This window comes from Phocoena phocoena, chromosome 14 (assembly GCF_963924675.1).
Source record: "Phocoena phocoena chromosome 14, mPhoPho1.1, whole genome shotgun sequence".
In the NCBI taxonomy this organism is placed as follows: Eukaryota; Metazoa; Chordata; class Mammalia; order Artiodactyla; family Phocoenidae; genus Phocoena; species Phocoena phocoena.
Genome location: NC_089232.1, coordinates 14,088,426 through 14,110,442, shown reverse-complemented (window position 1 = coordinate 14,110,442; position 22,017 = coordinate 14,088,426). Strand labels below are relative to the sequence as shown.

At 46.6% G+C, this 22,017-nt stretch overlaps 1 protein-coding gene across 2 annotated transcripts in view; it reads right to left on the bottom strand.

The window, feature by feature from the left end:
* ST3GAL5 (ST3 beta-galactoside alpha-2,3-sialyltransferase 5) overlaps positions 1-17,064 on the bottom strand; it is a 61,979-nt gene extending 44,915 nt beyond the window's left edge. The window contains exon 1 of one of the 2 annotated variants that reach the window (XM_065891037.1): positions 16,967-17,064. In XM_065891037.1, coding sequence (XP_065747109.1) covers positions 16,967-17,057 — 91 coding nt within the window. In that variant the 5' untranslated portion in view covers positions 17,058-17,064. The remainder of the gene's footprint in view (positions 1-16,966) is intronic. The other variant, XM_065891038.1, reaches the window with a different exon arrangement.
* Between the last annotated feature and the right edge of the window lie 4,953 nt (positions 17,065-22,017).

The following is a 22,017-nucleotide window of genomic DNA, read 5'->3' as shown; positions in this document are numbered from 1 at the left end:
GACAAGTAGGGAGCTGAAATTTCCAACCAACATCTATCTGTGTCCAGGTCCACGCCCTTCCACCTGGGGGTACTTAGGCAAGGTAGATATTGGAATTAGGTGGGTATACCTGTATGTGAAGGTTTTTTTGGTTCTTTATTTTTTTTAATAATAAAGGCACGCCAAAGCACAGATTATTAGAAACAAAAACCTGAAACTGACAAAGCAGTAAATAAACCAACACAGCTGGAGTGGACAATCTGGGAAGATGAGCAGGTAGAGCTTAGATATTAACACGGCAGCCGGAAGAGCATATGCCCTTCGAGGTGGAAGGTGTCTTGAGAAGGACTTCACAGCAAGAGAGAAGGAAGCCTCACCCTAGGCTGTCCGGGGACAGCGGGGCACGACACTGGACGCTCGGGTGGAAAGGGAGCCTGAGGCCCATCCTGGTGAGGAAGAGGATGGGACGAGGGCAGAGATCGATCAAGAAATGATGAAGGGGCTTCCCTGGTGGCGCAGTGGTTGGGAGTCCACCTGCCAATGCAGGGGACGCGGATTCGTGTCCCTGTCCGGGAGGATCCCACATGCCGCGGAGGGGCTGGGCCCGTGAGCCATGGCCGCTGGGCCTGCGCGTCCGGAGCCTGTGCTCCGCAACAGGAGAGGCCCGCGTACCGCAAAAAAAAAAGAGAGAAATGATGAAGACTAGCGCCAAAAAGAAGCAGGCGAAAATCAACCTGGGTCCCGGTTATGGAAAGCAGTAGGATCGGAAGTCAATTTTTGTGGTTTAGTGATGATGATGTGAAGAACTTGAGATGATAAATAACTCGACAAAGATGCCCAGGATGCAGCTGGAAATGCGGCCTGGACTCCCCAGAACGCCCATCCCTCCAGCCAGCCTTTCTTGGCAGGTCCGAGAGTGATTAACTTCTCTCCTGTGGACCTCGACTGGTACAAGTCACACGCCATCCACGGGAAAGTGGAGGAGACAGTCACTGAAATCATGCTTGGATTTTGTTTTAGAGGAAGAATTGTACTTGACAGAGGAGGACAGGAGACAAGACAGAACGCCTGCCTCAGGGGGGACGGCTTTGGAATGCGCAGATATTAAACACCTCCCGCTGCCAAGGATAACACACCAGCTACAGCAGGCGCAGAGGGGGCTGGGTGAGGAGGGGAGGCCCACCCCGCGGGCAGAAGGAACGAGCAAAGCAGAGGCCTGGGGAGTCTGGAGAGCGAGTGACTAGGTACAGCTGCGAAAGTATGGCCTGGGGTGTGGGCGCAGGCAGGAGTTAAGGGCAATACTGTGGTCTCGTTGGACACCCCAGGGCTGGTGCCACATCTCGGCTGTGAGTGTTGTCTGCTGACAGCACACCGCTGCCCCCTTCTCTGAGGATCTGTCCTCTGTCCCCAGCCAACGATTGATTGACAGGGGGACAAAAGGCCTGGGATTACCCTGGAGAGCAATTCAAGCTCCAGAGCTCCCTGGGGGAGCAGCTGAGACCACAATTCCTGTTCCAGGCTCTGCTTCTAGGGAACCTGACCTAAGACAGGTCATTAGGTCAGCAGGGTCAACATATGGATGATGGCAGAAGGTCACGGACGATCATGAGAAGCCCTTGAAGATTTTATTCAGGGGGGTCATGAGATGTGGAAGAGAGTCGCCGGGGAGGCAGCAGGGACGGGGTGGAGGGGGACAGCCAGAGACTGGACTGGTCTCAGCAGCAGACCCTGTGCCCCAGCCCCCATGCTGTGGCCAGGCGGGCAGGAAGGGCTTCCAGCTGCAGAAGAGACAGGGCTTGAGGCAGGTCAGATGTGGCAAGCAGGCAGGCGGGAGGAGAACTCAAGTGTCAGGGAGGTCACAAGGAGGACGTGTGCCCTTGCGGAGTCCCCAGTGCCAGTGGGCCATTAGGCTGATAAATGCAGCTTGGAGCCCTGGGGAGGGATCTAAGCTGGAGTATCAGTCAGGGGTGCACTTGGTCGCACGTAACAGAAACCTGGGCACCAGGTTGGCTTTCAGCCAACTGGGGGTGTCTTTTTTTTTTTTTTTCTTTTTTTTGGCCATGCCGCGAGGCATGCGCGATCTTAGCTCCCCAACCAGGGATCAAACCCGTACCCCCTGCAGTGGATGTTTGAAGTCCTAACCACTAGACTGCCAGGGAATTCCCCAGGCGTGTGTTTTTCTTACAGAACAGGCGCAGTGGCTCTGCAAAGCTGTCCCTGTCCCTGGCTCCCACCAGCCTCTGCTCCAAACTCCAAGCAGGAAGGAGAAGAGGGATGAGCCAGAGAGGAAGGGGAGGCACCTCCATCAGGAAAGGAAAAACTTCCCCGGAAATCCCTGACGGGCCTCCAATTCTATCTTGTTAGCCAGAACTGCATCAGGTGACTACCCCCAGCCGCAAAGTTGGCCAGGAACTTTTCACAAATTGGGCAGGCTGCTTCCACACAAAATTAGGATTCTGCCAGTAATGAAGGAGGAGAGAGGAAATACCTAAATCAGCAGTAGGGCCAGCCACAGCCGAGATAAGGGCCTGGGGCTGTTTAGATAAAGGAACAATTAAGGTTGTTCTAAAGAGATTAGATATCCAAGGGGAAGAACAAAAGGCAGAGCCTTCTAAGGGTTGGAGAGGTGAGGAAGAAGCACAGAAGGTGCTGCTGGAAATCAGAAGAGGAAACCTTAAGTAAAATCTGTGACTCTGCTGTGACAGTTCCAAGCCTGGGTTCCATAACACTCCGGAAATTCAACTATTTAAGAAAGGAGCACAATAGCTCCTAAAACAAAATGCATTTTGGATCGCTTTAACCTAAAAAAGTAATATGGGTGCCCCCACTGTACACAGAATAAAGGGTGAATTCTAATTTCATCAGTTCCTCCAACATGCTCTGTGGGAATGCCAAGATGAAATGGATTAAGTCCCCATTTTCTAGAAACCCGAGGTCCAGGGAAATGACAACAGGAACGTAACTCCAACGGCGTGGGGAGGGCTTCAGGAAAGGAGGCTGTTCACAAGTGTGGTGCCGGACATCCAGCACAGACACAGGCACGGTGGCCTCCCCAAAGCCCACTCACAGGTACTATCACAAAAGCCACGGGGCTAGGGCCCAGAAGCTGGGAAGCAGTGGGTCAGAGTGAAGTTCTAAACTAAACTTTCTTCTGCCCCCAGCCAACAGGAAGGAGAAGTGGCGGCGGGGAAGATGGTCTCGTTGGAAAAGTTCAAAAGCACACCAGCCAGGGCCTTACCTGGGGCTCACAGTCTTGGTGACCTGTGCTCCCTGTCCAACCAAGCTGACAGGCATCCTCATATAATCTAGGTGGCTAATTTCAAACCAGTTTCAGCCGTGGAACTCTTTGTGTGTTTCAAACAGGAACACTCGCTTAGAATCCTAACATATAACACAGATAAGAGGCATGAAGTTGATCGCTTGCAGGGTTTCTCTGCCTCGGCACTACTCACGTTTGGGGCTGGGTAATTCTTCGTTGTAGGAGGCAGAGAGGCTGTCTTGTGCATTGTGGGCTGTTTCACAGCATCCCTGGCCTCCACCCACTAGATGCTGCTAGCATCTCTGGTCCTTGCCCTCTCTCCCAGCTGTGACAACCAAAAATGTCTTCTGACCTTGCCAAACATCCCCCAGAGGGCAAAATCGCCCCCGACTTTACCCATTGGGATAAAGTCACTATATATTAAAATCTCAATACTGCTGTATTTTTTAAAGGATTGCAGGTAATTAAACAATGCAAAAACTGAAAATCAAAGACTGTGGGCTAAAAATTGATGTTTCTTGACCTTCGGTATCCAATCTTTTTCTAGATTTGGTTTGGGTTGCATAAGCTCACGAAATCCTGATTCAGCAAGATATGTGGTCGTGTTCTCATTGTGTACAATGGAACAGGAACCAACTGGCAGGCACAGCCCTGCATTCACACAGCAGCCTGCTGAAGCGGGTTCACAGGTGTGCATGGGTGAGGAAGGACAGCTTTCACTCCTGGATCCACGCAACTCAAGCAGATCACCTTAACCATCTCAGTCCACGCCCACCAGCAAAGGGTGCAAACCTCTGCTATATGGGACCTTCCTATTTCTGCTGGGTAGGCAGTGTCTCATTTCTACTTTAGGAATGTGAGATTTCACCCATGATGTCAAAACCACAACAAAAGTGCTGGTGAGAGCACTGATGCTGAGATCACGCTCAGACATCTCCCCAAAGCTTCTAATATTTGTTCAATTTAATTGATCAATGCCTCCACCCGTCTCAGCCTGCGGTTCTCCAACCTGACCACGCACAAGAACCGCTTGCTGCTGTAACGTACGCAGGTTCCCAGACCTCATCCCCAGAATTTCCCACCTGGCAGGACCAGGTGAGGACACCAGATGTGCATTTTAAGCAAGTTCCCCCGAGTTCTGTGGGTATGGCCCACAAGCCATACTCCAGCAAGCTTCTCACAGCTGCGATTAACAACAGATTTTAGCCTAAAGATTTTCAGATCCTCCTGCAAACTGCACAAAATGATGAGGACCTGTCTTCTGAGAAAGCAAATAAAAGTGTTGCTCTGCGAATATGTAGTCTACACTCTACTATTTTTGACCACCTACCAAGATGCAAGCAACTGCAAGATGATTCTGAGGTATGCTTTTTAATCTACTTCTAATCAACTGGCATAGCTCCAATGCGGAGAATACATGAGGACTATCATTCAACCGCCTTTTTATGGGTTTAAAATTGTTAAAGGCAATTAACTGAGCCCTCACAGTACGTGAACGTTTTCCAAAATGAGAACGTGCCCGGCAACTGCAGATGGTATTTCTCCAAGGTTTTACTGAAGTGACAAAAGATATTAACAGGACATCCACTGTTGCAGTGTCAAATCTGGAGCCCTCTCCCCGTCCCCGCACTCTTCTCACTCGCCTCTTCTCTCTGCTTCGGCCTAGCAGGCCTCCTGCTGTTCCTCAAGGGGTGGGGAGGCCATCCCCACTTCCACTTCAGGGTCTTCACTGGTGGTTCCCTCTGCCCCTCTTCCAGAAGGCTCCCTCCCGCACCACCTTTATCCTGGTTTTTATTCAAAAGTCGCCTCCTTGGGCTTCCCTGGTGGTGCAGTGGTTGAGAGTCCGCCTGCCGATGCAGAGGACACGTGTTCGTGCCCCGGTCCGGGAAGATCCCACATACCGTGGAGCGGCTGGGCCCCTGAGCCATGGCCGCTGAGCCTGCGCGTCCCGAGCCTGTGCTCCGCAACGGGAGAGGCCACAACAGTGAGAGGCCCACGTACCGCCAAAAAAAAAAAAAAAAAAAAAAAAAAAAGTCGCCTCCTTGATCACCCTCTGTAGCACTGCATTCTCACCCTAAGCCCTGTGATTCACTTTCCTGCTTTACTTTACCTCATACACTCATTACGACCCGTACGTATTTGCCTACTGTCTGCTCTCCCCACTAAAACATAAGATTCCTAGACTGTCAATGTTGTTCACTGCTGTAACCTCAGAACCTAAAACAGTGCCTAGCATGTAAAAGGCACTTAAATACTTGAACGAATGAACCAATGAATAAATGAATGTACTGGTCAGCAGCCTGGACCCAGATCCCCACAGAAAAGCTAACCCAAACTCAGCAAGATCCTAACAGGAGGCAGATGTGAACACCAGATCCCTCTATGCGTCCAGATACCACAATCATTGGTTGTTTGTAGTCTCCAGGGCACACCTGGCATACAGACAACAGGGACAGGAATCCTTTTTCAAACAAGAATCACTGCGTGTGTATGGTGAGGAAGGGTGAGGAAGGGAGATAAATGATTGTCCCATCCACCACCAAGGAAATAAAAGAGCAACTGGAACATCACTTATATGTAGAATCTAAAAAAGCATAACTCGTAGAAACAGAGAGTCGAGTGGTAGTTAACAGGGGCCGGGGTGGGTGGGTGGGTGGGAGAAATGCGGAGGTGTCAGTGCCCAGTTACAAGAATAAGTTCTGGGGATCTAATGCACAGCATGGTGATTTAGTTAATAATACTGTATTTACATACTTGAAAGTTGCTAAGAGACTAGATCTTAAATGTTCTCACCACAAAAAAAAAAAAAAAAGATAACTATGTGTAGTAATGGATGCTTTAGCCAAGGCTACGGTGGTCATCATTTGGCAACATACAAGTGTAGCAAGTCAACATGTTGTACAACTGAAATTCATACAGTGTTATATGTCAATTATATCTCAATAAAGCTGAGGAAAAATCCAATAAAAATAAAAGAGAGACTGGATCTGTTTTGTTTTTCAAGAAAAGAGGGAGAAAATACTTAACCGTTTGGCTGTTGCCTGTTTCACGGTGGCCAAGTCACCTCTCTGAGGATGTCTGCTAACACGTAAGAAGCAGGTTGGGTGCTAATGAAGGTACACTCTGCCTGGGAAGCCTCTTTCGCAGGACAGCTGGAGGTCTATTCTCAACCAGGCAAATGTGTGCATTGGAGTTGGTTGACCAGATACCCGGGGATGCAGCATGAGCGACGCCTTCTGGGACAACAGTGGTGGCGACATCAACAGGAAGTTGGAGAAAGAACCTTCCTGTCAGGTGAAACCACACTGAGTGGTCTCTAACCTGTACTCTACAAAACCAATTCTGAAGAGAGCTCAGTGTTGCTGGAAATGATTCAGTAGCAACCCTGGAAAGGGCAGCCACTCAGAGTGCTGGCCTCTGATGCTACGCTGGCTGCAGCGCCACGATCTGGAGGCTTCTGGGTTTTAAAAACTTTATTTTTGGACATAATCTCAAACTTACAGAGAGCCTGCAAGAAAACTACAAAGAATTCCCCTCACCCAGACTACCCACTTGTTATCATTCTACCACATTTACTTGGTGATTCTATTATATGATGCACATACTATTTTTTTTTTTTTTGCGGTACGCGGGCCTCTCACTGTTGTGGCCTCTCCCGTCGCGGAGCACAGGCTCCGGACATGCGGGCTCAGTGGCCGTGGCTCATGGGCTCAGCCGCTCCGCGGCATGTGGGATCCTCCTGGACTGGGGCACGAACCCGTGTCCCCTGCATCGGCAGGCGGACTCTCAACCACTGTGCCACCAGGGAAGCCGATACTACTTTTTTAACCACTTGAAAGTAAGCTGAGGACACAATGACTTTCACCCCTAAATATTTTAGTGTTTCCTAAAAACAAGGACATTCCCAGACACAACTGCAGTATTATGATAAAAATCAGGAAATTACTTTAATACTGTTCTCTAGTTTAAAGACCTCAGACAAATTTCTTTAGCAGTCCCAATGATGGCCTCAGAGCAAAAACAGGATCACATGTGGCATTCAGCTGTCTTATCTTTTTAGCCTCCTCTAATCTGAAAGAGTTCCTTTATCTTTCATGACTTTGGCATTTTTTGAAAAGTACAGGCTAATTGTTTTGTAGAATGTCCCTCAGTGGAGATTTGTCCGTTTCTTCATGATTCAAGTTACACATTTCCGGCAGGAATATCACAGAAGTGGTGCTGGTCTGTCTCCGTGCATTTTCTCAGGAGGCACCTGATGTTGCTTTGTCCCATTACTGGTGATGTTAAATCAATTGGTTAAAGTTGTGAAAGGCAGCGGGCTTCCCTGGAGCGGCTGGGCCCGTGAGCCACGGCTGCTGAGCCTGCGCGTCCGGAGCCTGTGCTCCGCAACGGGAGAGGCCACAACAGGGAGAGGCCCGCGTACCGCAAAAAAAAAAAAAAAAAAAGAAAAAAGAAAAAAAAAAGCTGTGTAAGGCAAGTTTAACTACTGTCAAGTTACTCTTTTCGCTTTGTAATTAATAAGTAACTTGATGGGAGATACTTAGAGACTAAGTAATTACCCTGTTCCTCATCCAATCTACTGGTTTCAGCACCCAGGGTAAGGACAAAATTCTGTGTGAGGTCAAAGTTCAGGAAAAAAATCCAGGGCTGGTTGAAGCAGTAGCTGATGAGCAAGAATTAGCATTGAGACTCCTCTATCAGACTTTATTCAAATAACCACAAGGTGTGTTCACTCTTCACTATTAAGAAAAAAACACCTCTAGATTTGCTTTGGAGAGTATTCCATGAGTGCTTATGACTCAATTTTCTCTTATGTTGAGTCATGCCTGCTGGACACAGCCGTTCATTTACAAGGGTCCAGTGGCAACACCCAGGTTCAGAGGGCTGACAGCTACCCATCCTCATGTGGAGGCCTGGCTCTCCAGGGGCAATGCTGAGGGGTCAGCTCGGTGATTTCTGGTCCGCTATGGCATGGCACAGGGAGCTATATTTAAAAACAAAACTCCAACTCTCCATTGCCTTATATTAAAGCACAATCAGGTTTAGGAACTCCGATTTGGATTATTCAAGAAACATTAAAAAAAAAAACAACTCTGTTATCACAAAGTTAGAAACTTCAGAAAGAACATTTTGAAATCACACACCGGTCGTTACACTACAGTGCAGTGATATCCACTGCTAACATTCTGGTCTATATTCCATCTGCCTTTCCTCTTTGCATATGTATATTTTATCAGGTTTGGGATCATATTACCTATACTAGCCCTCTTCAGGCTGGGTCCACTGGAGATTAAGCCCTACAGAAAAGGATTTGAGTGTCTATTTTCTTTTAAGATTTTTTTTTTTTTGACGTGGACCATTTTTAAAGTCTTCATTGAATTTGTTACAATATTACTTCTGTTTTACGTTTTGGTTTTCCAGCTGCGAGACATGTGGGATCCTAGCTCCCTGACCAGGGATCAAACCCTCACCCACTGCCCTGGAAGGTGAAGTCTTAACCACTAGACCGCCAGGGAAGTCCCTGAGTGTCTATTTTCTTAATTCTCCCAAGGATGGTATATAACTAGAATCACTCCAGAAGCACAGGAGAGAAGTTAATTCATAGTATACAATGGTGACCTTAGCGCATTAGGGCTTAATTCTCTCGTAGAGCCCCAGCTGGGGAGGGCTGGTCTGTACTGTTGTATAATTTGCTTTGTTCACCTTATAATCCTTTAAACAGACATTTAATAAGCATACACCAAGCACTGGGAATATAAAGAAAACTAAGACACAGCCTTTCTCTTGAAATGAAAAACCCAGCTAGGGAAAGCAAAAAATAGTTAAATACTCAAAATGCCAAATAACAGAGGAACCTGGAGCGCCCCGGGCCAAGGGACCACTAGCTCCATCAGACGAAATCAAGGAGGCCTCCCTGAGGACATGATGTGTAAATGGATCCTTGAGGGACAGGCAAGACCTCAGAGACAGAAAGAAGAGAGAGCAGGCACTCCGGATGGAAGGAAGGGCATGTCAAGATGCCCAGAGAGGGCTGCTCAGGCCAGGTCACAGGGGACCTGGGGGAAAGTGGCAGAAGATGTGACAAAGAAGGAACCAGGTCCTCCCAACTGGCCCCAGAGGAGGAGGCGGCCTTAAGTGGTTCTTAAGCAGGAAGGCGGAGAGCTCACACTGGGATGTAGGAGGCGATGGGACGGAGTGGTCAAGGGGCTGCTGTGACCACCGCAGCCAGGGGTGATGGGGCAGCTGAGCCAGAGCAGGGACGGCGAGATGGGGGCTGACAAGAGTGGTGGAGGAAGAAGAGGCCACGGAACTTGGTGACTGAGCTGGCAGGGGCTGTTCTTGTCGCACCCAGCCAGCCGAGATCTGGCCTGCGTAACAAATTCAGGCCGCTAATGGGAGAAAAAAAAAGAAAAAAATAGCAAAATGCAAGAAGGCTCCACCAGCTGCCACCACTCCACCATCCGCTGAGATGATTTCCCTGCCGAGGTGTGGGCACCCATCGAAGAGGAGGAGGCCAGAGGAAATAAGACAGGACACGGGGATAAACTGAGGAAACTGTCCAGAGAACTGCCTGTCCTCCTTGGGCCCCACCAGGCTCTAACAAAGCACCTTACGTAACAGCTGTCTGGCGGTGGGCCTCCACGTGACAGCAAATTAGACGAGCAGAATATGCTACAGCAGAGCACGTCTGTGGCAACCTCAGGAGTGCCATAAATAAAGCCAAATCTAGAAGCTACCTTTTTAACGGGAGATTTCCCTCTTAATCTAAAGGAAACACAAGGAGTCAGGCTGAATAAGTAATAATAGGAGAAAGTGAAAGTCAGTAGAATGAACAGTTAACAAAAGCAACTCTGGGACCCAAGAGAAACAAGCTCCAAAATGGCGACCTTCCCCCAAACAGGAGTATAAAGGGAAACACCAGGTGTGAGATGATGGAAAAGTGAGTGTGCAAATTCTAAAATAACCAAGATCCCACCCCAAAAAGAAAGGGTAAGGATATGGGTTCTTAAGGTTTGGGATTATCAAGAGACATCCCCAAACAGGACCTTAGCAATAGTCCTCAGGGAGCAGCTGGCTGGTCAATGGGGAAGGGAAGGTGGAGGATTCGATACGCAGTTTATGCACTAATCTGGTACAGTGGTCCCTCAGTATCCACAGGGAACTGGTTCCCGGACACCCCCTTGGATATCATATCCATGGATGCTCAAGTCCCTTATATTAAACGGTGCAGTATTTGCATATAACCTATGCACATCCTCCCGTATATTTTATTTTTCTTTTTTTTGTGGTATGCGGGCCTCTCACTGTTGTGGCCTCTCCCGTTGCGGAGCACAGGCTCCGGACGCACAGGCTCAGCGGCCATGGCTTATGGGCCCAGCCGCTCCGTGGCATGTGGGATCTTCCCGGACCGGGGCACGAACCCGTGTCCCCTGCATCGGCAGGCGGACTCTCAACCACTGCGCCACTGGGGAAGCCCCCCTCCCGTATACTTTAAATCATCTCTAGATTACTTATAATACCTAATACAATGTAAATGCTATGTATGTAGTTGACACCATGCGGCAAACTCAAGGGTTGTTTTTCGGAACTTTCAAGAAAGTTTCCGTTTTGAGTATTTTTGAGCCACAGTTGGTTGATATGGAGGGCTGGCTGTATTCAATAACCCTCTTTGTTCTACTGGAACAGAAGAACCATACTAGTCATGTAAAACCCCAAATCCATTACCAGAAAGTGGTAATGACCCCAGAAAAGGAACTGGAGGGGCAGCGACAGGGAACAACCTGGAGGCTGACAGGCCCTGGCAGTTGAGAGACTTGAAAGAGAGGGAGCAAACACAGGAGACAAAGGAAAGTTTTGTTTGGGTCGCTTTAAGCCCAGAATAAGTTAAGCAGGTTTCAGTTCCTAAAACTGACAACATGTATTTAGGTCTGTAAGAGGCATGGCTAAAACATACAGTTGCCTTTCACACCCCAATCACATGTCCCTTTTACTCTCTGCTCCAAAAATTTGGGAAACCAGCACTTGGGCAGGCTCCCAAACAGGCATACTGTCATTCACGTAACCCCGTTTTTAATCAGGCAGGGAGTATGTGCCTGGGGGTAGAGCAAGAAGCAACACAGAAACAGCCTCTTCTAAAAGCTCTCATCTCATTTTCAAAATCAGACAAGTAGATCTAACACCATTGTAATTATTTTCCTCATTTTTCTTTTTAACTCACTCCACATTGGACATGAGGGCAGTGTTAGGAGGTATTTTACATTTGGAGGACGTGTGTATGTGTGTGCTTGGGAGGGGCTTAGAAAAGGCTCACCCCCACTCCAGGAAAAGAATGGGTAGGACTTGCTGAGGGTGGGGAGACAGGTGCCGCCTGAGCAGGGACAGTAGGCACTGAGGGGAGTTTCTGAAGGTCTAGCCCCAGAGGGAACAACATACCCAGAGGCTGGGAAAGGAAGCAGGTCATGCCATGGTGGGTTGGAATTTTATCCTAAGATAAAAGAAGCAACTGGGGGTTGGGGTGTGGATTTGAACTGGAATTGGAGTTTGGAGAGACCTCTCTTGAGGCAGGACTGGAGATGGGGAAGTCCTTTTGTGAGGCAGGACCAGTGAGGAGGCTGTCATGGAGACCCAGCAGAGTGACGATGCTGTGTCTGGAAACGCAGGAACCTGGACCAGGGAACAGAGCTGCCTCAGCCACCTCAGATCCTCCTCTCAGGAGCCCTTCTGAGGGGTGGGGTAGGAATGTCCTATACACTGCAAAGACAGGGATGCATTTGCCTCATCTACCCCCTCCAGGCCGGACTGCCTGAGTCTGGATCCTGGCTCTGTCCCCTAGAGTTTCTTAGTTTCTTAACCTCCCTGAGCCTCAATATCCTCATCTGTAAAATGGGGATAATAATGGTACCAAACTCATATGGCTTTTGTGAAAATTAAAAGAACATATATATATATATATATATATATATATATACACACACACACACACACATATACATAACATGTCTAAAACAGGTAAGGACAAAGTGAGTGAGTAGAGCATTTATCTTTATTTCTGTCCTATGTTTTGTAGCACGTGGGTTTGTTGGGGGGCGGTGCTTATAAGATTTTCAAAAAGAGCCACCCTCTGCCAACCACAAAACACTCTTAGATTCCCATGACCCTCGATTCACTTGGCAGATAACTGAACCCCACCGCTGTTAGCTCTGACTGTCCTGTTTATCACCACAAATCTCCTCAACATTTATAGGAGGTGAAGACACCACAGTCACATGTGGCTGCTGAGTAATTCAAATGTGGCCAGACCAAATTGAGATGTGCTCTAATAAAAGTATAAGATACACACAAGGCTTTGAAGACTTAGTTTGACCAGGAGAATGTAAAATAGCTCAATAACAATTTTTATATTGATTTCATAATATATTATACATATTGGGTTAACTAAAATATATTATTAAAATTAATTCACCTTTTTTTTTTAATTCCTTCCTTCTAACTCCTTGGATTTATTTTAATTGCTGTGTTCCTAACTTCTTCCTAATTTAGCTGACTAGCTCATTAGTTTTTGACTATTTTCTTGCTAATATGAGTAATTAAGACTGTGTATTTCTCTTTAAATACTGATTTAGTTGCATCCCACAAGCCTTACGTGTACAATTCATTCTACAAGTTTGTTTTTTTTTTTTTTTTTGCGGTACGCGGGCTTCTCACTGTTGTGGCCTCTCTCGCTGCGGAGCACAGGCTCCGGACGCGCAGGCTCAGCGGCCATGGCCCACAGGCCCAGCCGCTCCGCGGCATGTGGGATCCTCCCAGACCAGGGCATGAACCCGTGTCCCCTGCATCGGCAGGCGGACTCGCAACTACTGTGCCACCAGGGAAGCCCCATTCTACAAGTTTTGATTTATATATTTTCATTGTTATTACTTCTTTATCTTTCAAATTCAAAATTTTTAATTTTTAAAATTATATTCTTAAATTGATACATAATTTAGTTTCACTGTGTTCAGAGAACTTGGTCAATACGATACCGATTATTTTAAATGTTAGGACTTACTTTATGACCTGGTATATGTTCGATTTTTGTAAACGTATAATCTTCACTTGCTGGAACTATGTTTTCTATTTAATCAGTTTGATCAAGCTTATTAATTGTGTTGCTTGTTGAATCAATCCCTTATTGGAAAAAAAAAATCCCTTACTGGTTTTTAGTAAGCTTGTTCTATCAATTACGGAAAGAGATATGCTAAAATCTCTCACTATTACGGCAGGCTTGTCAACTTTTTCTGTCATTCTGTCACTTTTTACTTTATACAGCTTGAAGCTGTGTCATGAGGTTAGAAGAATAAGCATAAGAGTCAGAAGGTTTTTTTATCTTCCTGGGAAACTGAAACTTTGATCCACCGGGTTCCTTTTAATTTTTAAAATGTAGCTACTAGAAAAATTTTAATTATATACGTGGCTTGGCTTATATTTCCATTGGACAGAGATGGTCCAGAGGAAGAATAAGCAAGGAAACCAGCTACCAAATCCTGGGCGACTAAGGACTTGACTGCAGAAAATGACAAGCAAAGAGAGGAGAGTACTGGCAGCCCTGTAAAAGTACCACAACTCTGTTCTCCTCTCTTGCTGCTGAAGTCTAGCTTGGAAATGAGAACAAGACGCTTGTGAAAAGCAGAAAGGAGTTGATGAACTCAATACATGTAAGCCTTTAATTATGAAAATGACACCTAGTCTTAAAGGCAGACTTCATGTTCAAAACACAACCTACTATTCCATCAAAACAAATTTGTTATTTGTATCACTTTTTCCCTGTTTAAATTAATCAAATCATACCACCTGATTCTGAACTATTAATTCCAGATATTTAAAACTGGAAAAGGGGAAGAATTCATGGGTATAAGGAGTTGATGAGCCATCCAGTAACTTAACCCTGGATATTCTTCCACACTCTAAAGGGGGAACAAAAATGTCTTTTGCTGAGTTTGGAAACTTTGTTGAACAGTGGTATACTTACGCCTACTTTCCTAGTATGTATGCTCTACTTAGAAAAACAAAGAAAAAGCTGTCCAGGTAAGGAAAGCCTGGTAGTGTCCTTGTAGCCCTCCAACCTCGTTTTCCTCCCGCTCCCCTATCCCTCTTCCTCACTCCCCCTCTGCACGTGTGCTCAAGCTGGGTCTCTCTCCCCGGACAGCCTGCGTGTCACCAACCACAGTCATGCAGTCATGGCTCCCTCCCACACTAGGCCAGTGATTCACCCACTTCTGGATGCCTTTGCTAACTTATACCCCTCATACCGATCCAGCCCTTGCTTCTCCTTCCTCAGCAGTTAGGGAAGTTCGTTCCATCATTGATGTGTGTATACTCCCAGTTGCTTTAATTCTGCCAAGGCTTCCCAGCTAGACCAAAAACATAGAGCATACTCTCTGGGAGTGTCTCCACAGGCAGTTCAGATTAAATCGCTTCTCAGGAACTAGCAAGGTGTGGAAAGTGAGGTTTGACCTTCTTCCAAGACTAGCCCTTCCACCCTCAGCACCTGGATGACTCACACAGAGGACCCAGAACCTTTTTTACTGTCCCATTCACCTCCCAAGAGCCAACCTGCTAGATAAACTCCTGCCAAACAGACCAGCAGCGAAAGCAGGGAAGGACTGAAGGAGGCACATCAAAGAACAAAGGGTTTGTTCTTATCCTGTCTTGAATATAGTCTTAAAATTCAATACTACTACTCAGCCATAAAAAAGAACGAAATAATGCCATTTGCAGCAACATGGATAGACCTAGAGATTGTCATACTAAGTAAAGTCAGACAAATATCATATAATATCACTTATATGTGGAATCTAAAAAAATGGTACAAATGAACTTATTTACAAAACAGAAATAGAGTCACAGATGTAGAAAAGAAACTTATGGTTACTAAGGGGGGTGGGGGGAGGGATAAACTGGGAGATTGGGATTGACATATACACGCTACCGTATATACAACAGATAACTAATAGGGACCTACTGTATAGCACAGTGAACTCTATCTACTCAGTACTCTGTAATGACCTATATGGGAAAAGAATCTAAAAAAGTGTGGATATATGTACATGTATAACTGATACACTTTGCTGTACAGCAGAAATTAACACAACATTGTACATCAACTATACTCCAATAAAAATTAAATTTAAAAAATTCAATACTAATCTATGTGGTAATATGAAACAATTTGGCGGTCTGTGCCAAAATTATAAGCATTTTCAAAATAGGTAGTCATAAATGTGCATTTTTAGAATTTCTGCCTGTTGGCCCTCTCCGTCTTCTACAAACACCTTCGTGCCTTCCCACCTCACCCATTTCTTTTCTCGCCTAGAGGAAGACACAGCTACTAATCATAACCAAGGTTCATTTTATCTTACAGAAACAGCGGCACTCAGACACATGAAAAGGCTAACGACATTCCAGTCACAGGGCTCTGCCAGTTCACATTAGTCTCTCCTTGTCCCAGCACTGACTGGAATTTAGGTGATCCCCTGGCTCTACGACTAGAAATTTAAGACATTCTTCTAAACCATCAAGCTTTCAGGATTATGTGAGTGAAACCACAACCCATCCTGACAGTTTTGAGTTTGTGCCCCTTCACTCAACAGACAGGATTCCTCTTCCAGGTTCAGGAGAGCGCACTCTCCTGTGGAAGAGGATTACCAAGAGAAGGGCTCCGCTTAACGCCAGAGGGCAGGAGATGCGTCTCCTTTCTCTTTGTAATCCCAACACCCAGCATGGTGCGTGGCCTAATGAGCAGGCAACCCGAGGGTGCCAGATGAAGGGTAGCAGGTAAAACCATTTTCCCTTTTAAATGAACAATACCTAATGAAGCAACGTCATAAACATGAATTAAGACATGAGGACATAAATTTGTCTTTCAAGTCAGCTAATGATTCTGCAGGACCCTCTTCATTGGTCAACACATTTTGCAGTCAGAACCACAGAACCAGGGGCCTGAAAGGGGCCTTGGCCATCAGCAGGTCACACCTCCCAGTACAGATCAGGAGATGGAGTCCTACAGGGGGATCAGTGTCCGCCAAGGTCACGCACCTAATGTGGGGTTGGGCAGGACCCCTCGCCTCTTCCTATTCGAAGATGCTCCCCGAAAATCTTGCATTACTTACACACTAAAGGCTCATATGAATGCCATTGCTTACAATTCAGGAGAAACCAAAGGTCACCAAAACGTGTCTCTTCCGCAGGGCTGGCCGCATTGAGGAAGCAGGGAAGATCACTGGCGAATTTCTACCTGCAGACACCGCACGCTTTCCCGATGGATGCAAAGGTCAGTTTCCGGAGCTGCTAGTCATAGGGTCCCCCAATTCTGTCCGGGGGAAATGAGTCAACTCTGTTCTCCTGGGCTCGGAAGCTTCCAGCAATGAATTAAACCCCAAGTCGATGTGAAAGACTGAGGGGAAAGGGACACCAAGCCTGGACCCCACGTCCCGGTCGTTCACCCCTCCGCCTCCACCGCGTCCACACTTGCGCGGGCCGCGGCGCCTCCCGCCGGTCCATTCCGCGCGAGGCCACGACTCCCAGCCCGCGCCCCCGCCAGGCGCGTTTGGGGGAACCGTGCCCTGGGCGCTGCCCGCGGGGGCTTGGGCGGAGTCTCCGGGCCCAGCCACGCGGGGGCAGGGACGGATCTGCGCCGCCGCCCCCGGCCCGCGGGCCCCGCTAGGCAGAGGAGGGGGCTGCGCCACGTACCTCGACCGGCAGGTGCCGCCGCCGCCACCGCCGCCTTGGTCCGCGGCTGCAGGGGACGCCGCTCCGCGCCGCCCTCCGCCTTCGTCCGCATATTAGGGAGCGGGCGCCAGCCTGCCACCAGTCCTGGGCCCCGCGCCCCGGCCCGCCCCCTGCGCCAAGCTAGCTAGCGCCCATTCAGTCCCGGACCGTCCGCTCCCCAGCTCAGATGCGGAGGAGGGGCGTGGGGCGGGGCCTGGAGTCACGAGGACACGAGAACCAATCGGAGCGCGCGAGGGCCCCAGAGGCTGCCCTGCTGCACCGACGCTCAATCCTCCACCCTGCGGGGTTAGGGGAACTGGCCACCCCCAGCCAGACGCCCGTAGCTGGAAACGCGCTTGGCTGTGTGCTGTCCCTGGTGAGGGTCCCGGGCACCCACCGCCCTCTGGATCTCTGCGTGCGGTTAGATGGCGAAGGAACAAAAGGTGTTTATTATAGGCTTTTACTGCACAGAGGACTCGTAGATGCGGAGCCGCTGAATGAAGGGGCTTTATGTAGTCACGTGCTTTATTCTCTAGGACGGACCCGCAGGCGATACTGGTTTGGAGTTCCTGGAGCCCTCGACACAATGAGAGCAGCCTGAGTGTGTCTGGGCATTTGCCGAACAGCTTTCTGTTGTTCCACGTATCAGAAAAAATCGAGGGAGCACTAGTTTCACAGATGGGTAATTAAGACCCAGAGAGCAGAAATGAGTCGCCCTAAATCATTAGGGCATTTAGTGGCAGAGCCAGGATCAGAACCTGTGCTTGGAGCGCCCATTTCCATAACTCCGGAGTCCCCCTCGATTCTGGAGCGGAAGTGTCATACAATTTTTAAAAGTGTGAATATTAGTGAATCCCACAATTCAGGAATTAAGAGGACTTGAAAGCACGGATATGTTATTTCGTTAACACAGGCAGGTGTGTATAATGCGCCTGGGACATTGCTGTGCCGTAGGACTTGTTGACTCTTCAGTAAAGTCAGTGAAGTTGATCTGCTCTCATAATTTCCTTTCGGGTTGGTGAGCACAGAGCATCCCAGTCGTGTGCCTGTGATACCGGTTCCAGTTCCCGTTTGAAAAAGAAGATCCTAGACAAGGAGCAAAATATATTTGCGTGCACCGAGAGTCCTGTCACTCTTTTTGTTCAACAGCTTGCACACGGTTTGTATAGCTCCAGACCCTCTTTGGGGCTGTCTGTGTTCTTCCCTGGGTGGGGGCAGGGGTGCTGGGGAAAAAAAAAAAAGGTGGTATCTGGGTAACAAAATCAGAAGGGAAATCTCAGAGATGAAGGGGTGGAAGGACTCTGCCTTCACACCTTTCAAAGGGATTTTGTAGTAAAAATGTTTCTGGATTATTTTAATTTGAAGACACATGAGCATTTTGAAAATGTTGGAGGAAAAGCTGTCACTAGGAGATCTGAATCCAGTGTATTGGCCAAGGCTGGCCAACAGAGCAGCAGCCTAGCTCTCTGTTGTCTCTGGGGTCAATGACAGCTGCAAGGAAAATGCTGAGCACCTCCCCCCCTCTCTCTTGGAGACCAGCAGAGGCCTGCCTGATTATCAGATACTCTTTACCTCTACTTGCCTCAGCGGCTTTCCCCCTTTTCTCCCAGATACTCCTTGTCTATAAAGCCAGGCCTTGTTTGAAACTATTTATTTAGAGCAGGAACAGTTGACCTTCCAGTCAATCCACCACCATGATGAGGCCTTATCACCACCACTGTCCTCTCCTGGGCAGGACCCTCATCCATCCACCTCTGCATTTCAGCCAGCCCTGAGACAGGCATGGCCCAGACACCCTTTATGGCTGGCATGGGGGTCAGCAGTACTCTGGCTTGGAAGGTAGTGAGAGAAGCTGACCCACTTGTGCAACAAGACAAGCCGTGCCCTAAACATCCTTTCCACTGCCTGCAGGGTCACCCTTAGTTACTTTTGGCCACGCCACAGGGCATGCAGGATCTTAGTTCCCCAGCCAGGCATCTAACCTGCACCCCATGCAGTGGAAGCGCAGAGTCTTAACCATGGGACCGCCAGGGGAGTCCCCGCCACCCTTAGTTACTGTTCAGGGTTAAGACAGAGATTCCCAAATGGTAGATGAGAATCAGCCACTGGATCTCAAAGCCTCAACTAGAATCTCTTCAAGTCAGTGGCTCGTCTCAGAAAAGCCTTTGGACCCTGACTAGCAAAATGGTGGGGCTATTTGTGAATCTGGGACAGCACCCATGATTTCGTGATTCGTTAGTTCCTTATGCTCATTACTTTGGTCATTCTCCTAGCTGGCACTGCCCCCAACATCCATCCCATCTTCCCCCTCTGTGATGCAACATACGGTTTAAGTAAGTCTGCCCCACTCTTAGCTCTATGACTGGGCTGTGATTGGTCTAAATTGGTGGTTCTCAAAGTATGGTCCACAGACCCTTAGCTGGGGGGGGCGGGGGTGGGGAGCGGATCCCTGAGGACCTTTCAGAGTATCTCTGAAGTCAAAATTATTTCATTATAATCTAAGACTTTATTTACCTTTCTCACTGATGGTGCAAAAGCAAAGATGTGCAAAAGGTATGCAACTGTAGTAGTATTTTCACCACAACACATTCATGGTGAAAAAAAAATGTGGTTTCATTTAAGAATGTTCTTGATGGAGCAGCAAAAATGTGATTACCTCATTAAAATCTCAATCTCTGGGACCTTCCTGGTAGCGCAGCAGTTAAGAATCTGCCTGCCAATGCAGGGGACATGGGTTCGAGCCCTGGTCCGGGAAGATCCCACATGCCGCGGAGCAGCTAAGCCTGTGAGCCACAACTACTGAGCCCACGCGCCTAGAGCCCATGTTCTGCAACAAGAGAAGCCACCACAATGAGAAGCCTGCGCACCGCAATGAAGAGTAGCCCCTGCTCACCGCAACTAGAGAAAAGCCACTTGCACCAACCAAATAAATAATTTAAAAATTAAATAATTAAAAAAAATCTCAATCTCTCTTGAGTACACACCGTTTAAATATTTTATATGGCAAAATGGAAACTGCACATAAAACACTTTTGCCGCAAACTGAAGTATGATGGTTGTGTAAGGAGAAGCACTCATGCAATCATTTGAGTTGCAAGCTGAACTAGCTGGTTGGTTTTTGTTTAGTTTTTTTCATGGAACACCATTTTTGCTTGAGAAAACAGCTGACAAATTATGGTTATTTCAACTTGGGTATTTGGTAGACATTTTCTTGAAAATCAACTAAGCAATCCTGTCTCTTCAAGGACAACAATTGACTACTTGTTGCCAATGGTGAAAAAATCCCAGATTTCAAAAGGGACTTGGAATTTTGGAAAACTTGTATCACCATCAGCTTGACAGCTTGTCAGTATTTCAGGACTTTTCTGATGTGATCAATGGTAATATAAATGAAGGTGATTTTTGGACATTGGATAATGTATTGTGTGCCAATATTTGGAAGACCTGCACTTACTCAGTGAATCGATGTTTTCCAAATGGCTAATGCATGATGCTACAAAATCATGTATGGGTAAAAGATCCGTTTTAAATGCAAGGCAGACAATGGGTTTCCTTTTCTTTTATTTATATTTTAATATAAAACAGATTTTACTTGTTTATTTATTTACTGGCTGAGCCACGTGGCATATGGGAATCTTAGTTCCCCAACCAGGGATTGAACGCCTGCCGCCTGCAGTGGAAGCGCGGAGTCCTAACCACTGGACCGCCAGGGAATTCCCCAATGGATTTTAATTTAACAGTATGAAAAGTTCATAGTTAAGGTTTCAGATTCCACAATGCAACAAACTTTTAAGAAATCACCTCTTGTAGAGTTTTGGTGTACTATCAAAGAAGAATGTCCACAATTATCCTAAAAGGCCATTAAAATATTCCTCGCTTTTCCAATTACATGTCAATGTGAAGCAGGTTTTCTTCACATACTTTAACCAAAACAATTTTCAACAGATTGAATGCAGAAGCAGATATGAAAATCCAGCTTAATTCTATTAAGCCAGACTTAAAGAGACTTGCAAATATGTTTTTTAAAAAAACCATTCTTCTCATCATCTTTTTGTTTTGGAAAACGTAGACTTTTTTGCCAACATATTAACATGTAATTTTATTATTTTTTATGAATTATGTTATTATTTTTTAATAATTTAATTTTTTCTTCCAGTTTTATTGAGATATAATTGACATACGGCACTGTATAAATTTAAGATGGACAACATAATGCTTTGACTTACATACATCATGAAATGACTATCATAATAAGTTTAGTGAACACCCATCATCTCATATAGATACAAAATTAAAGAAATAGAAAAAAAATTATTCCCTCATGGTGAGAACTCTTAAGATTTACTCTCTTAACAGTGTTCATATATAATGTACAACAGTGTTGATTATATTTATCATGTTGTACATTACATCCCTACTACTTGGAAGTTTGTACTTTTTGACTGCTCTCATCCAATTCACCTCCCCCGCATCCTATGCGTTTGGTAACCACAAGCCTGATCTCTTTTTCTGTGAGTCTGCTTGTTTATTGTTTGCTTGTTTTTAAAGTATAATCAACCTACAACACTATGTTAGTTCCTGTTATATAGTATAGTGGTTCAATATTTCTGTACATTTCAAAATGATCACCATGGTAAGTCCAGTTACAATCTGTCACCATATAAAGATATTAAATAATTATTGACTATATTCCCCACACTGTACATTTCATACTCGTTACTCATTTATTTTGCAACTGGAAGTTTGTATCTCTTAATCACCCTCACCTATTTCTTTCCTCCCTTCACCTTTCACCCCTCTGGCAAAAACCTGTTTGTTCTCTGTATCTGTAACTCCGTTTCTGTTTTGTTATGTTTGTTCATTTGTTTTTTAGATACCACATATAGGTGAAATACAGTCTATGTCTTTTTCTGTCTGAATTATTTCACTTAGCATAATACCCTTTAGGTCCATATATGTTACCACAAATGGCAAGATTTCATTCTTTTTTTTATGGCTGAGTAATATTCCAGTGGGTGTGTGTATGTGTGTGT